General features: G+C 33.9%; 1 protein-coding gene across 1 annotated transcript in view; it reads right to left on the reverse strand.

The window, feature by feature from the left end:
* Positions 1–15,234, reverse strand: part of Cntnap2 (contactin associated protein 2) — a 1,965,545-nt gene extending 1,950,311 nt beyond the window's left edge. The window contains exon 1 of the mRNA XM_034518882.2: positions 14,433–15,234. Coding sequence (XP_034374773.1) covers positions 14,433–14,529 — 97 coding nt within the window. The 5' untranslated portion in view covers positions 14,530–15,234. The remainder of the gene's footprint in view (positions 1–14,432) is intronic.
* Between the last annotated feature and the right edge of the window lie 3,677 nt (positions 15,235–18,911).

The raw sequence follows: 18,911 nt of genomic DNA on the forward strand, positions 1-18,911 counted from the left end.
TTTTAACATAGTTGGAATGACTGGTTGTTCTGTCTGCTTGAAATGTTTTTCTCCAACTATTTGCTTGCCTTGTTTTGTCTTGCCTTTTGGGTCAAGCTTAAGTGTCATGAAGTGATTTTTTTTTAATCTCACATTAAATTTACCTCTGGCTTGGTTGAGATGGTTTATTAATTTTAATCACTTTCATGATGCCTACTAAATAAAAGGGAACATGAAAATAACATATTAAAAATTATATTATAAAATGAAAAAAGTAAGTTTGAAATGAAATCCTATGATAAAAATATGTGTCTATAGAAGCAAAATATTCAATAATAGTTTCATTTTCTATTAATGTTCAAAGCAGAAAGTGTTATATGGAAACATATAAAATAGTATATACCACATACCATGTGTATAGTGGTATACACCAAGTAAGAAGAGTCAGCAGGGCTACATAGAAAGACTCTGATTTAAAAATTAAAGTTACGATCTTGAGACCCACAAGAATCGTGGCATCGGGTCCTGTTACAAATGGTTGTGAGCCACTATGTGGTTGCTGGGAATTAATCTCAGGACCTCTGAAAGTGCAACCACTTCTCTTAACCACTGAGCAATCTCTCCAGTTCTGAGGTTTTCGGCACATATACAGCAGAAGACTGCCTAGTCTGGCCTTAATGTGAAAAGAAGCACCTATTTCTAAAGAGAGTCCAGGGAGGGGGATGTCTGGTGGGGGGGCAGTGCATCTTTTCAGAGACTGGGGAGGATGAATGAAATGAGAAACTGTGAGGGGGGACTGGAAGTGGGTGACAATGGCTGGATTGTAAATAAATAAAATAATAATGAAATATAAAAAATAAAGTCACCAATAAGCACATTAATTGAAAATACTTATATGTCCATGTGTAAGTCATTAATCTTTTTCAAATATCTTGCTTCCCCTGATGTTTTCTTAACATAACTTTAATGAATATATGCTTGCGTGAGCATTGTTAAATTCATTTTTGCAGAGTCCTGTGAATATGTAGGATCAAGACAGGATCATGCAGTGGCCTGAAATATACCAATGAGTGTCATCTGACTGGCCAGAAAGCCCAGGTATTTTCCTTAACACAGTGCTTAGATTTTAAATATGTGCCTTTATGCCTTGATTTTCTTAAAGTTTTCTTTATTGTCGATATTATAACATTTGCCCCTTTCCTCCCTCCAAATCCACCCATATAAGCCTCCTTGCAAATTCATGAGCTATTTTATTTCATTAACCATTGTTACACACACACACACACACACACACACACACACACACCTGTTAAATCTGTGTAATGTTAACTTGTACATCTGCTCTGAGGGAGCCTACAACCATAAAGTCAAAACAAGTTGACCTTTTCAATTAGAGTTAAGAATAAAACAACAAAGATATGCTAAGATAGTCAGGTTGGGGACAAGCTCAGAAGGTCTCATCCCAACTACAGAAAGCCAAAAAGAAAAGTCTTCCCCAGGAAAGAGCACACCAACTAGTTTTCTGATATAAAGTGGCCTGAATATTTTTTTTTCTTTTTAGCTTGATTTCTAAGGATCAACTTAGGTCTTCATGCTTGGAAATCAATCACTTTAAGTTCTCTGTAGACCCTTTGTAAATATTTCTAATTAAATGGCTCTCTCAAGAATAATTCCAGGGAGCTGGCACTTCAGACAGTCCTATGATTTGTGTGGTTCTAGCAGTCATCCCTTATGTCCTTTGAAAATCAATACCTAGAAACAAACACATTATGAGACATCCTGTAAATACTATAATTATAAACCTACAAATGAACAGAGATCAAATCTTAAGGATTAAAAGAAAGCACTACTGGTGCCAATTTAATGGAAAAATAGTGTCAGTTTTGTTTGCAAGATCCAGAAATAGTTCTGTGAAAGTAGATATATAAGTCTAATTTTGTCCACTTTGTTCTACAATTTTGCTACTATGATAACATACATTTAAATGCCAGTGACATATATTTGAGTGGATCATGTAATTTTGTAAAACTGTTTCAGCCAATTGAATGCAATAATTGTATAACATTAAATATATTATTATGATATGAAAGACACTAAAATTGCAGTTATAAAGAATAGATAATAAATGAAATCCCTCAATGTATTGTATTTCACATTTAACAAACAGATGCAAAGTATCCTTTGAAGTTCCTGTCCTGGCATTATTCTATGGAGTACAAGCCTGAGCATTTTTTAAATTTCCTTTTGGTTTTTCAATTGTTATGGATATGCTTGTTTTAATTCAGGTTCTTTTGTAACATGACAACTATGTACAGATACATTCTGTTGAAACTGATAAAATGTTGCAATTATTTTTCTCATAATTACAATGTTCATAGGTATGAAAAAAATGAAGAAATTTGTAATTGTTGGTACAGTTTAACAATGTCCAGTTAGAGAAACAAATTGAACATGGCAATCACTGCTTTCCACTAAAACTTACAGATAATGAGTTTAACAGAACCTATATAGAAATAGATGTAAGGCTAATTTGGTGACTATAAGTGCAAATTCTAATGCTTTATCTTAAGAAATATGTTAATTCTTACAATTATAGTATATCTATACATAATTGTTAATAAGAAGTAAACATATTTATTCTAAAAATACTAATCTTGTATATAAGTATCATATTGATGTTTTGCAAAGTTGACTATTAGGCAAATAGTAATTATTTTAAACCATAGAATCCTAAGTATAAATACTGCCTGAAATTTCAGGATTATAAATTTTCTCAGTATAGGTTAGGTATTTATGTAGGTAAAAAGTGGATTAAACTAAAAACAATAAGTTTTAAAGCTTTTCAGATCTGTCTACATTGAGGATTCTAATAGAGAGGTAACAGATGGATTTTATCTGGTGAGTCCATGAAATCAGTATAGTGTCCAGTATTGTAAGAACTGACTATTGAGTGTTAGTTCATTTAATCTAATAACTTCCTCATACCCAAACTAAGAGTAAACAGAGGTATACTCCACTCACAATATGAACTTTGAGAAAATTAAATCACATAGGTTTGCAGTGAGCACACTTGAAAGTATAATTATAAAAAAAAAAAAAGACAAATGAGCAGGGTTCCAAAGAGGTAGGGGTGGAGAGTATATATAAAATTTAAAAGGGGAGCCAAGCATTATAGTGCGTGAATTTTATCCCAGTACCCAATAATCAGAGGTAGCTAAATTTCTTTGAGTGTAAGGACATCCTGGTCAGCCAAGGCTACATAAGGAGACCCTCTCTCAAAAAAAAAACCAAAATCCAAATATAAATATAAGGCAAGACAGACAGACAGACAGACACACACACACACACACACACACACACACAAACACACACACACACACACAAACACACACATACACCATGCATACCTGACTTTTAAATAGTATTCTATAATTACTATAGTTAGTATTCTATAGTATAGCAGTATTCTATAGTTATGATTATATATCATAATTTTAATATAAATGATACTTAGTAAAATTCCATTAGTTTGACAGTACTAACCCATCTACTAGATTTTTTTATATAAAATACATATATTTGCCAGTTATGCCTAAAGTTTTTGCATCATTTATTAACTTTTGAAGGAACTTTATAGACACAATAACTCTGTCTTCACTGATATTTAACTTGCATGCAGATTGAAATATTTCATTGAAACAATGCTTTTTGTAAAAATTTGAGCCACTACATAGAATAAGTATAGCACAAAAGAGGCCCTGAACATTCCCATCCAGTCAAATAGCTGGGGAATTATCAGTCTTTTATACAATAGTTTCATATTCCACTTAAAATAATAGATAGATATTCATTTGTTCCTAAAACAATAGTCATGATATGTATAAATAAATTTTGTACTTGTCATTATATTGTATTTGGATGTAACTTCTCATTGTTGCCTCGGGTAAAAAGTAATTAGTATCACCATATTAATTAACAAAGTAGATTTTATTAAAATGATCACTTGTGTGGGTATATTTAGCCTGCACGGGTATTGGTAGTATTCCAGTATAGCCCAAAATTATGAGGTATGTTATAGTAGTAACTTCATGTTATACCATTATGAGAGAAACAAGAAAATGTATTTCTACAAAATTATAGAGGTTGGAGAGTCATAAGATCATATGACTGGCCTAAATGGTAGACTACTCATAATACAATAACATTAGTACAAATAGATTATAGTATAAAAATGTAGTACAATGAGATGACATGAAGGGATGGGAAAAACAGAGAAGTAAATCAATACAGTAGGATTTGCATAAAACAGTGAAATTACTTTTCACAGTGTCATTAGACTATAAACTAGTAAATTAATTATGGAAAATATTGTGGAGGTTCTTCAAAAAACTGAAAATATAATATCTTATGATGCAACAATTGGTCTCCTGATTATACATCCAAAACAAACAAAAGCCTATGCTAAGTAGACATTCACTTCATTGTTCTTTGTAATACTATTCAAAATATTTCGGTAATAAAACAATGTAAATTCCCATCAGAAGTGGATGGATAATGAGTGCATAAGCACAAAGGAATAAAATGTTGCAATAAAATGAATGGAATGTTGTCGTTTGTAACAGTATGGATAGAACTGGAGCATGTTAAGTGACATGATACTGGCATTAAAAAATATTATATGGGAAATCAAAAGAGTTAATCACAAACATTTTGAGAGCTGCTTCTAGGTTAGGAAGAACTAAATGGAGATATAAGGTGAGGTAGTAGAACATAATTGAGTTTGGTGATACAGTATGACAACTCCACATAGCAACAATGTAACTGGAAAGTGATGCTGGTTTCAGGTATTTCAGGTAAATATTCAGGTAAATGTATATCTTCAAAATTTGTTTGAGACAGATCTGTCTAATGGAATAGAAGCATTATATAATGTATAAGTATCAAAATAATACATCACCATCTTATATTTGTGTTATTATATAACATAAGTACAGATTTTATTAAAATTAAAGCAGTGATATTAATGGAGTAAAAATATTTAACCAGTTGTTTTATTTCACTGTCACTGATAAAAATAGGGGCAACATTATAAGCTAGATGCCTGTGGAAAGCTGTAGAGTTATGACTTTAGGGAAATGCTAAAATCTGACTGTAACACTATGACTGCTTCAACCAGGGACACGAAACAATAAATACATATGCTCAAAAACAGAATACAAATGTTCTTCCTGCCAGTGACACAAATGTCTCAAGAGATGGTTTACTGATTAAGTAATGTGAAATTAACTCAAAACACAGCTTATAGACTTAGAAAATGTCAATAATACTTAAAATTTGGAATATATTTTGTAAAATCAACTTTCAAGACATAGTGAGATTTGATTTTAATCAGATTTTAGACATTCTTGACAAAGCAGTTTAATATTCTGCATAATTATAAATAAACATTTACTTAGCAGTAAGGATAACTCATAAAAGACTAAAGCTGCATTGTAAAGGCCTTGAGAAGTAAAGTAAAAATTACTTAATTCTCTTATAATAAAAGATATGTATTATGTTAGTGTCACATAGTATATCTATATTGATTTGAAATCATCCCCCCCAAAAAAACAGACTGACTAGGAAAACCAAAACCTGGAAACATTGAGGCAGTAGCACTCTTCCCATTATGTCTAGAGAAGCTGTCAGTGAGTATTTCAAAGGCCACATGTATACAAACTGAAATTCAAAATTACTTAGAGAATTTGAGCAGTGCTCACTCCTAGATAGCTGCACTATGAAACAAATCAAAAGCATAGGAAAAGCTCATGCTACTGACTTACACAAGGCACTTAATTCATTATGAGCCCCAGTTTTCTCATCTGCACATAGAAATATTTCTGTAAGGACTGGGTAACAAATATGTTGTATCTTTTTGTATCTGTCCTGAACTTAACATCTAAAAATATCTACTGATACCTGAAGGTATTATTAAAGGCATTCATTGGATTCAGCAAATCGCTCTCTCTCTCTCTCTCTCTCTCTCTCTCTCTCTCTCTCTCTCTCTCTGAGTGTGTGTATGTGCGAATTTACTGAAATCAATCACACAATTACTCCAGAAAAGAAATACACACACACATACACAAACATATGTGTGTATGTACATATATATATATATATATATATATATATATATATATATATATATCATACATCCCAGTCTTTAGTATCTACTCCACACAAGGGAAATTGTAAGCCAATAGAATAACGTGTTATGGTTTGTTTTTGGGTTTTTCTCACAATGAAAACAATAAAAATATCAAGGATAAGCATGGTCATTTAGATCTTTAACATAATACTGTAAGGAGTACATGTATGTGGTGAGAGGAAGAAAATGGATGAGGAGAAATGATGCCATATTTTAATTTTAAGACACAGAAAGTAAAATTTTTATTTTCTCTTTTTTCTTCTTCCTTTTTTCTTTTCTTTCTTTCTTTCTTTCTTTCTTTCTTTCTTTCTTTTCTCTCTCTCTCTCTCTCTCTCTCTCTCTCTCTCTCTCTCTCTCTCTCTCTCTTTCTTGACACAGGGTCTCAGTCTATCCCCTCCCTATCCTGAAACTCACTATGTAGACCAGAATAGCCTTGAACTCAAAAGATTCAAATGCCTGTCTCTCCCATGTGCTGTAATCAAAGGTGTGTGCTAGCACACCAGGCTTAAATTTTTATTTTTTCTTTCATCCTTAAGGTAATGCCCAAAATGAGAAAAATGAAAGAGGTCTGCATTTGCCTAAACTATTTATTTGTTGAATAATTTATGAAAACTAGGGAAGTCTTTGAGATTGAGTAAAGGGTTATTCTTGAAGATTTCTTTATTACTGTCCTGAAACACTCCCACATACAAGGCATAATTTTATGTTGTTTTTGTCTGAGAAAAAATATAGTAGTTTTCCGATTATTTAAGTGATAAGCACTAGTTTGATGACTAATAAAAGCTATTGGAAAACCTGGTGGTTTTTGATACTAGAAGTAGGATGTAACTTTTCTTAACAGTATATGATTGGCTGTCGCCTACACCATGCTTAGGAGAACACTTTAGCCACATCCTGCCTCAAGTATTTTATGGCAAGGAGAATTCAAGTAGAAAAAATGATCCCTGAACTAAAATGTTCCTTGTTCACTTTAAAATAATTTTTTTATTAATCTGAAAACCTGATATTCCAAATACTAATAACCTAATTCACTCATTTGGTTATCTGAAAAAGTAATATTTTTTGACATGTTATTTTATTTTTCTGGACATACTTAATTTGAACTAAAAATATATTGAGTACATTTTATAAAGTTGTAAAGTTCTACTTCAAGTTTATAACCAGTTTAAGCAATATAAAGTAGAACAAACCATTGTCTTCTCTTTGATCAGCAAATTTGAAACAAACAATGCCTCTAAATTATGGTAACATTTGGCAACATGACTTTGGCTAAAATATTTTTTTCATTCCTAAATACTGCTCAATACCTGAAATACAGGCAAAAAGTGTTTAACAATAAATGTTACACGGTTTTGGAAACTTAATAATTCAATTGAATTGTGGCTCACTAGGAAAGTGAATTAGCAGTGTACTTGTACTTAATCAGTCTACATTTTTGCATTAGTTCAAAATAACTAAATACATATGAGCTACAAAAGGCACCTTAAATTTTTAGATGATAAAATTCGAATGTAGTGTTTGATCTGTTAACTCATGATGTTTCTCTACTTCAAAGGCTGGTTTAGTCAGACTGTGCACATGTACTTTAATCTGTGCATAGCTTTCAAACAATAGCATCACAGAGAGACAAAGCTAATACAGTTGCAGTGGTTAGTGGGAAATTGTGGCACGTAGAAAACTTTTTCTTTCATATATTATTCCAACATGACATTATGACAGTGAGGTGAGTAAATCCTTGTTGAATTTCATTAAAGTTTATATAACTCAATTCTAACTTAGCTGCACAGCAGAGCACAGGCTTAGCAAGTCTGACTGTGTATGTAGGTCACACCTCTATTGCCTGTTATATTTTGAGATTCACATCGTAGCCAACCATCTCAGTACAAATAACGAAAGGAATGGATATACTGGAAAAGACAAAATTCAAAACAAGCAAAATATTTTTTCTGTTTAAGGTTGTTTTCCTACTTAAATATTCCCAGGGTTAAATTTTCAATTTCCTAATCATTCAGACATTAAAAGTATAATCACTAGTCGTATTTATGAGGGCATTTCAAACTCAAATCAGAAGGGAAATGTGAATTGTAGCTCTCGGGAGCACTTCTATATTTCTTCCACACTTTTACAGTGTGCCAGAAATATGTTATCTTCAGCAAGCAAACGCAGAGCCAATGACTACATCTTTATTTCCATATTTTCTACTATCAGGGGAGGTTTAAAAATCTGGAGTGTTATATAAAAAAAAAATTCAGATACTTCAAGCTGTTAGTATGATTTGTCTGCCACCTAAATAAACTGGGCAGGAGTTTAAAGAGTTCCTTAAATGAAGTTTTCAACTGGGAAAATAATCAACTTGGATTTCAAAGTATGGCTATGGTGTTGGTCACAGCATATATGACTGGAAGTAACAGTGTCTTCATACTTGCATAGAAAGGAGAAGGGGCATAAAAGTGGATATGAAGTAACAAGTCAGTAAAGTTGTGGAATTTACCTGTGACATAAGTAAGATTGCAGAGAACCTGCAAAGACCACTCTTCTACCAGGCTGTGTTGTAAATGGTAATATTATTCACTCCGAATAGAAAAGTGCTTCTCCCTGAAATAAATATCATTAATAGGACCATGCAGAAGGAAGGCATGAATGGGACACCCAGGAAGTCGCATAAAAATTGAAATTTTCTTGCAGTGTATCGCATGAGAGAAACAAACATTACTCAGTCCTTGATTCTAAAGGATTGTGGAAATTTTCTCGTACTCACTTCCTTTCAATTATAAGAAAAAATCTTATAAAAAATTTCAATATTGTGCAAAATGAGATGTGTTTTTATGACTTTTAATATTTTAAGTTAAAAAAATAAACTGACCTCTAACGCAATGAACATTGAAATTTTGCATTTTATCATCTCCTGAAATCTACACAGTCTGGACCTTAGGATATAGAAATGGGACCTGTTTCTTCATCATAATAGTTTTATTGGAAAAAATATACTTGAGGCACTCAGACTTATGCCAATGATTTCCTCATTGCTTTCCAGGTTAGATGCATGTTACTGGGAAGCCCAGACAAATATTCATGCTCCTCTCCTATTCATGCCAGGCTATCAGCAGAAAAGCCCTGTTTAGTAGGGAGGTAAACAAGAATTAGCCTCTGAAGTAAGAGTGGTAGTGTGAGGAAAATCATGTTGATTTGTTCTTCTAAATGCTGGAGAGTCTGTTGAGTGTTCAAATGAAGATTAATGAACCCAATTCTCTCACATGTAACCCTCATGTGACTGTACCATCCATAATCATATAGAAGTTAAGATTTGAGCTCCATCTAAGTTCCCTTTTGATCAAGAATTCAAACAGAGACATCCTAATGTCCAGACTGTGTAGATTTTAGGAGATGATAAAATCTATAATTTCAATGTTCACCGTGTTAGAAGTCACCTTATTTTTTTAACTTAAAATATTAAAAGTCATAAAAACTCATTTCTTTACTATTTGTGTGTGTGTGGGAAATAGCAAAAATAAACATGTAGCTTCCAAACAACTCCATAATAAATGATTATACACACAAGTTTCTGATACCTGCTTTTTAAAAACACTCATCTCTCTGGAGATGCTGGTAACATTCAATATAAGTTAATGATATTGACAAAAATATAAAATTTGCTTCACACACAACTGTTTTTACTGGTTTACAATATCATGTCCTCTATTATTTACTTTGGAAATAATATAAAATGATAAAGTAAAGCATTTTTTAAAAATCAAAACCAAGATTGGAAAATGTGTATAGATGTTGCATTTCTTAATTTTGTAAATGTTAATCACTATACAGACAACATGCATCTTTTAGCCTTTTATTGCTTTAAATTATAATGCAATTACCTTCCTATTCTATTCTCTTCCTCTCTTCAAATTCTCCTATACAATTCTCCATAACTCTTCCTTAAAGTCATAGCTTCCTTTTTATTTATTGCAGATAGATAGATAGATAGACAGATAGATAGATAGATAAAACTATACATGATTGATTTAGAGTAGATGATATTACTTGTATGCATGTTTTCAGGGATGAACCACTTGGCGTTAGACAACTGATCGATCGATGTACTCTTTTCTGGGAGACCCCACCTCATCTGCTTCCCGCTTTCTCTGGTTGTTTATAGTTGTCAGTGTAAGGTTGAGTCTTTGCAGGAGTTTTCCCATCCAATTTTCCATGTTCTTTGGTGTTATCTGAATTTGCTTTTACGGTTTTTAGCATGTGTGTAACTACGTGGTTTTGGGTGTACACATTTACTTGTGGGCTTCTGTATATGGAAGCCAGAATTACAAGTCTTCCTTTATTACATATTTGCTATTGCTCTTGAGACTCTGTATCTCACTAAAGTTGGTGCTCAATGGTTGGCTATAATGGCTGTCCAGTAGTCACTGAAAATGTACCTGTCTTCATTTCACCAGCAGTATGCTTACAGATGTACACTATGAAAACTGTATTTATGTTGATTCTGGACATCACAACACAAGTCATCTTGCTTATACAAGATGTAGTTTAGCAGCTCACCAATTTTTTAGCCTATATTTAAGACTTTTATTGACATTAAGTATTAGATTTTGCTTGAGAATTTTAAGCAGAGAATATATGTATATTACCTATTATATTTGTAAAAAAATAAATATATCATTTAAATGAAAATTTATTAAGTATCACAGGCTTTTTATCTTCCAATCAGTATAAAATTTATCAGACAGAAAGGGTAATTCATTCACTTTTAAAGATTTTAAAGTCATTTTTTGCTAATAGGATTTATTAATCCAAACAAATGAAATAGAAGCTTAAAGAAATTATATAACCTGAAAATTGGTGCTACCAAAATAATAAAGAACATACATTACAAATATGCTTAAAGATATAATGTACATAAAACTTTGAAACTCTCACAAATGTTGAATTATATATGTATAAATACATATATTTCTCTTCATATATGTTTAAATCAGGTTATATGAAAATTTTGTTAAATATATAGGAGTATATTTTTATAAAAATTAGTCCTACAATGTGGTAAGGGATTCAAACATAAGAATTACTATAATCTGAGTATCAGTGTCAGTGCCTGTAAAGCAAGATATGTATTTATCTCTGATCAGTTAACAGTTTTCTTCTTACTGATTTTCACTATCTAAATATTATGTAACCCTTCCCCCTATAGTCCTGCTTCCCAAAAGCATGTTTTCAGTTAAAAATTACTTTGCTAACAAACTTGTTATTCTGTTTGAACTAGAAATAATATGACATTTGATTTTACATTATTTTTGTACATTATATTTGAAAATACCACTTAGAGAAAAATACGTGAATTCAGCAAAGGGAAAAATGATCTATAAACTATTCTCATATTTTTTATGACAGCCACTTAAAACTATAAAGGAAATGGCCTAGCTTTGACCTTAATGATAAAATAAAATTCCTAAATGATGTTACAAAAAGTAAATATGTATGTATTTACATCTCTATTGATATCTATCTGATATCATATGTTACGTTTCTATATTTTATGATATATATTTAAACCATTTATAAGCATGTGTTTGTATATGCTAAAAGTAACAGTATATTTGTAAGACATTACTTAAATACATGCAAAACACATTTTGCAATAAGAGAATCAGCTAAATGATATGAGAATGGCTGCATAAGAATCACATAAATTAACTTTTATTAGTAAATACTTACATAAGTTAAAGTTCAGTAATATTTAAGGATCAAACCTACTAAGTCCTATTTTAAGCCCCTTATCATTTAGGGCAGCTCTGTAAGTCTCAAAAGCATGGTCTAATCAATTTACCCCCTAGTGGTGAAGTGCTCCTTCTGAGCTTCTCATATGAGCCTTCACAGGAAAGAAAGCACGCACTTCTCAGACCAAGATTGCATCATTCTTATTATCACATATAAATAGATCATATTTTATTCTATCTAAAATATAAGTTTATTTTATTTTAGATTTAAATATGTCTACAAACATAGGATGAGGAGCCGGTATGTACATGCCCAGATCAGCAAAACAAAACAAGCTTTAAGCATGCATACTCTGGAAATGTATAGTATAAAACTCAAAATATTAATCATCTATACAAGAATGCCTTTCTATACTACAAAGTTACTCTGAAGCAGGATGTTTGAGCATAGCCATCATATTTTCCAAGCACAGACTACATGGACTCTCCCTTTTAGAGTTTTCTACTACTTTCTGTGTCATGATGACCCCTCCTGGTTGAGCTGTTCATTAACTTAGATTCATAGAGTTACAATTTTTCTGCTTTAAAGATTTCTATGAATTAAAAACATAACTATCATGTTCAGTGATTCAAAATAAATATAAGATGCATATTTTTCAATATGTGTAAATATAAATTTGAAAATTCAATCTCATAAGTAAATGTTGGCATCACTCATTACTAACCCCAGTTTGATGTTGTAGGGCAACTTTTGTTTGTGTTTCAGAGTTTATATTCAAATTCAATAAAACTTTTTCTAAACCCAATATATATTTTAACTATTCAAGTTATGAAATAACAATTAAATAAACCCTAAAGCTCAAACACAAGAATTTTAAACAGTGATATTTTTGTTATTCTTCACTGAATTCTAAGTAATAAAAGCTAAGCTCATATTTCTGAAATAACAACTTTTGAATCTTTGAACTGTGCCAATGCAATAAGGGCAAATATAAAATTCTGGATTCATGGTTAATGTTTCAGATTGATCTGTTTCTACCCAGGCATGAAAAAAAAATGGAGATAAAGAATTCTGGAAACTACTGGTAAGTAAGGATGCTGATAGAAAAGTATGACATATTTTAACTTTTAATAAGTCTGAACAAAGCATGGAACCTAATTCTATACTAGTATACAAACATATTTTAAAGTGAAAATTCAAATTCCATCAAAATAATTTACTAATAGTAGCTTTACAATTTCCGCTTAAGCCTATACAATCACCACGGATAAAAACAACACTTTTTTTTTTTAAGGTTTGTTTGTGATCTGAGAATAAATTGCAGTTTCAAGTTCACTACATCTCAGTTGTCTCCCCCTTTTCATCTCTATCTTTAAGCACTGCAAAAGAATCTCATGAAGAATACTTGGGGAATGTGTCCAAATACCGCTAACCACAGCACTGGCGATGATTGTTGATCTAAACATGCAAAACCTATTTCATGGATGCTGTCAATATTTTGTACAGCGGAATAATAATATTAATATTGAAATACAAAGGTGAACATTAATGCATCCACAGAATCTATAAATGGGGGGGGTTGTAAATCATGTGCTAAGCATTTACAAACTTCTGAACTTATGTGTCTTGAATGGAGGATATTTCCCCTTGAACTCCATAGTCCTCACTCCTCCACCCATGGACTCACTCAATCTCACAGGCAAGGCTGTGCTTAAGAAAACTGTGCAAAGTATTATAGAAAATCAGTCTAGAGCTTAACTCTTTCCCAGCCAAAGCCAACTATACATTTCCTCTCTTTATACATATTATGAGTTTTTAAAGCAATGTAGAAAATGGGCCAAATCTTCCATTTCTTCCACCCCCACTCCTTAAAACCACACATTTTTAAGCAGTTACATCATTTTCTTAAAAACTTTCGGACCGTCTCTTTATTATGCCATTGCACTGACTGTCCCAAGTCCTAGCCTGCATGAGTCATGCTCATTACCCCAAACCACTAAGGAATTAGTGCAGTGTCAGCCCCAGTATTAGCCCCACTTTTAAAACATATACAACCAAGAGCTAAATGAGCACTAACTTTTTAGGAGGACAAAGGAGATTAGCAAACACATAGGTGCCCAAACTGCTTGAAGTTTGTTCTTTTTTCTTCCTCAGATCAACACAAGTTAAAACCATCAATAAAAGTCAAAAACTTATGCTAGCTTTCTGTCCTAAGTAAAATGTAATCATCTCCAGACTACACTGATAGGTACCACGAAACGACTACACTCATCACTCTAACTAACCAAGCAGTTGCGGAGCAATCTTTAAGACTAGGAACAACTTTCCAGAAGCATCCAGCACTATGAAAATCTCCACTGAACAAGAAGCTCCCTGGGTTTGGAGTTTCTCTGCGGCAGTGGCTAGAAACGCGAAGCATCCGACACACACACCAGGGGCAAGAATTGAGAATGCACCTCAGAGTTGATACCCGGGTGCTCTTACACCAATGCGGCACTGAAGTGGCTCCAGTACGGAGCCTGGAGAGGAGATAGCTACTTACGGAACGTGGAGGGAGCTGTCCAGGCTCTGCAGATGAAGCTGCTGAGAATCCAGAGCGAGAGCGCTGCCCTGCAGCCTGCTCTCAGAGACATCACCATCCTTAGCCGCCGGGCCAGTGGTACTCCAAAAGCTCGCTGCAGAGATGCAGTCTGCCTCTCTGTGAGGTTCTTGAAGGGAACCGGTCTGTCCTCAGATGCGAGAGGGAGCCAAGCTCCTCCTGTTTTGCTTCCTCTCCCCTCACCCTTTCTAGGTTCCAGTTCTGGACTGGCAGCAGCAAGGGAGGCGCAGCTTGGCTTTCCCCTCTCTGTGGGTCTGGTCTCTTGCTCTGCGAGCCAGTGAAATGCCAGGGGAAGAAATTCAAACCGAGAAGGAATAGGAGGGGTGAGAGAGAGGAGGGGACTGACACCTACCCCGCCCTCTCTTCTGGAAAAAAAAAAATATCACCAAAGGACGCGTGGGGGGAATCTGGAGAGCACTCAGACCGCAGGAAAGAACCAAGAGCGATGGGTCCAGTGATGTTGCCGTTGCCACTGCGGGCGAGCGCTTGGGTGGCCACTGGGCAGCGCGACTCAGAGGGGTTTCCAGTAGGCTGTTAGCTCCCAGGCTGAGATCAAGGATGTGTGGAGCTGAGGCAAGTCCCCGTACATGCTCGGCCTCAGCGTGGCGCGGCACTGAGAAGCATCGCTAGCTGGAGAGAGAGAGAGAGAGCACAGCAGCTATGCTACCACCGCAGCCTGAAGCTGGAGACTCTGCTGCCTCCAGCAGCGCCTGCAGACCGGGGCGAGCCTGGCGAAGGGAAGCCTCCCCCCTCTTCCCTCTTGTTCTCCTCCCCTCCCCGGCCCCTCCTCCTCCTCCTCCTCCTCCTCCTCCTCCTCCTCCTCCTCCTCCTCCCCCTCCTCCTCCTCCTCCTCTTTTCCTACTGCACTCTTGCTGTAACAACCTTTCTCCCCTGCCTCCCTCTGCTTTGGAAGCAAAGGAGAGAAGGAAGCTTGCTGCTCAGGTCCATTAATTGGAGTCGGGGCCAAGGATGAAAAGATGCGCCTCAGTCTAAGCGGGAGGCGCTGCTGTCCGCGGTGCTGAAGTTGGTGATTTGCTGTGTAATCTAAGAACCCTGCTCCAGACCTGGCTAGTCCCTGACCCAGCGGTAGGAGGAAAAAAAACCTCTTGCTGGGATGCTTTCTCTTTGGCTTCTTTCCTCCCCTTTAGATAGAGATGGTACAGGCTCCTGGAGCTTAGAACTCCCAAGAACCACAATCAGGCGTCTAAAAGGCAGGTCTTCCGAGTGGTCCTAACACCAAGTGACAGGTCTAAACGTCCTGACTGCTGCTGGCTGGAGCAGAGAGAGATAGGATTGTTCAGATATACCTAACGCAGATGTTTTAAATGTGTAATATATATATATATATATATATATATATATATATATATATATATATATATTCACCAAACACATGCTGCTGAGAAAAACACTCCACAAACACAAACACAAATAAACCTAGCAGGAAAGGTAGAATAAATATGTAGTCAAATGATAATTACTTCAGTGCTTAGGTGTTGCAACTATTAATAACTAGGAAGGCCTATAGAAGGGATGTTTTCTCTGATCATTCAGATTATTTTACTAGTAAGTCTCAAACTTACCCCTCAGCTCCTATCTAGCCACATTCACACTGATTTGTTTTCCTAGCATCCAGCCCAAGTGAAGTACTTGCATTCTTTTTTCTCCTCAAGGAATCAACCATTTCACTGACTTTCTGTGATAAATAAATTTTTGTGATGATCTCCCCACTCCCTGAATGGATTCTGAAATTTAATATTATGCTTATGTCTTAGAGAGGTCTACTGTAAACAGAGCTATGTTTTCACTGCATAATCAGTATGATGTTCAAGGGCCTGATTCAGCATTAATTTAAGCCTTTTCTTTTTTCTTATTGATTTTAAGTTCTAGTAAGAACTATAGATTGGATAAATTCTGTAGAAATAGAAACCTCACAGTTGACCAATGGTGGGGGGAGGAACAATATTATGACTCAGGTTATTAACCATCCTTCTCATCATAAAATAGGGATCTGTGCAAATTAGAAAATATCTTTTTTCTATTTGAATTCCCAGACTCTCATAAATCCATGACCACATTTCAGAATTTTATATACAACTTTCATCAACCAGTTATAAGACCTCAAGGGAACAAAATATGAGAAATAGTTTGTCAAGGAGCACAACTTTTACAACAGTCAAATGTTTAAGTTTAAGTTAACAATGATATTAGTGCCACCAATGTGGTTCTAAGTACTTTAGGTAGAATAAAAGAAAAAGGCAATAATTGAAAGCACCAAGTTTTCAGTATTTCAGTGCATGTATTTCAAGATGTATGATAAACAGATTTGTAATAAACATATTATAATATTCAGGAAAAAGAGCTTCAGAAGATTGATTCCTAACATAAAATAGTTTTCCTTAAAATTATTCTAATCAGTTTATCATCATTTCTTCAACTAACCAAAGTCAAACAAAACATAAAATAACACATTCTAATTTTTTTAAGAGGTACAGACAAAAGTGTATCATTTTCATGCTATTTTAACATGGGCTGATTTTATGTGTAACCAAAGAAGTTGTTAAATGCATTTAATATCTGAGTGAACATTATATGATTTGCAGCACAGCTATTTTTGCTTCTCAATGTTGCTAGCTAGAGCTTAATACTAGGAGACACATAAAAATATTGAAAGCAATAATGCTTCAATAGTGATTCTTTGGATGCTAATGCTCCATTCATATTTTTCTCACCATTTTATTATTGAAATCACAGTAACATAATTTTATGTCTGTTAGTGAGAAGATTGAAAACTCTACTTTATTTGTCTTGCTAATATACTGATAATATAATTGAAAGGCGGTCAATAGCTATGCTAATGTCTATTATATATGATAACCATGTTTCAGAGAGTGTAGTCAGATCAGTGTTTGTGTTTGAAAATGATTGAATATATTTGACAATGATCTTAAATGTCACATTAGCTGGATATAAAGTACATCAAATCTTGAGACTAGTAAAACTCTGGACAATGGCATACAAATAGAAAATAAGGGCATGGTTGGAAAAGAAGAGAGGCAAATTTAAATAATTTTTGAGAAAAAAAAAAGATTAGTTCCTTTCAGTTATTATGAACAAGTACTTGACAGAAACAACTTGGTAAAAGTAAACTGCATTTGAATTCTGGGTTTCTAAGATGTTAGTTCAACATGATGAAGAAGATCTGGAAGAATGTTGTGAATATATCTGTTAGTGAGAAGAGTGAAATCACTAAGGTTTTTTTGTCTTAGTCAGATACTGATAATATATTTGAAGGGTTGTCAATAGCCTAGTGATGTTTATTATATAAGACATTATTTTGAAACCATCTAAACTTTAGCTAAGTGGTAAAAGACCTAAAATAATTGACCTCCAACACTATCTTTAAGTGGAAAAGTTTATTGAATGAAGCACTGAAAATCACAGTCACCTTTCATAGACAAACAGGTCTTGGAATTCTCATAAAATATTCATTTTTTTGGAGTACAGACTACCCAACTTTGTCATGGACATGAACTAGGCCCTAGCACCTGCACAGCCCTTCACTGTCTTCAGCTCCAGTTTTGTGACTTATAAGGCCCTCTTCTGTATGTCATGCAGGTAAATATTTGTATATACAAAATATTTTCGGTACTCAATTAGAAAAGGAATACTTCTAGTCATACTCTATATCTTATGAAAACATTACCACAAGTTTTGTTGAAGGTGCTCAAATATGTTTAAAAGGATAAGATTTCCTAATCTAATGAGAAAATAATAAAACCTACACTAAAACCTGGTATATACAACATTTGCCTGGAATCTAGACTTGGCAAAACTTTCAGGCCTTGGAGATTATATGATGCTTAATATCATAATCAAGCATCAATAGTTGGGAAGACTGACCGAAGAAAATATTCAAACTTAATATTGTCAAATACCACTTTATTTTTGTGTTCATAAAAATGTAGAATGTCTTGTGTTATTTGGAGAAAACTATTGAGAAGGTTTGCTTAGAAAAAAAATGCATACATAATTTCTGAAAGTAATGATCAATTAGATGTTTAACACCAATTAGACATTGTAGTCAGAAAATATATTTAATGCACATATACTAATATACTTTCAATTAATAATCAGTCTTGGGAACCTTTGAAAGAGCAGGTAAAAAACCAATATTCAATGTTACCTTTTTACAATTAATTTTAAAATTGAAATAAACTTACAATACTTTACCCTTTCATTTTCTTCTTCCAAACTTTCATGTCCCCCTCTCTCATCTATTATGTCTGAATGCCTGATCCCTCAAAAACTGATGTTTTCTTACACACACACACACACACACACACACACACACACACACAAATATATAAGAATATCTCTACCAAGTCCATTTTTATTGTTTATGTATATTGATATCCAGGA

The sequence above is a fragment of the Arvicanthis niloticus genome, chromosome 15 (assembly GCF_011762505.2).
Source record: "Arvicanthis niloticus isolate mArvNil1 chromosome 15, mArvNil1.pat.X, whole genome shotgun sequence".
Classification (NCBI taxonomy): domain Eukaryota; kingdom Metazoa; phylum Chordata; class Mammalia; order Rodentia; family Muridae; genus Arvicanthis; species Arvicanthis niloticus.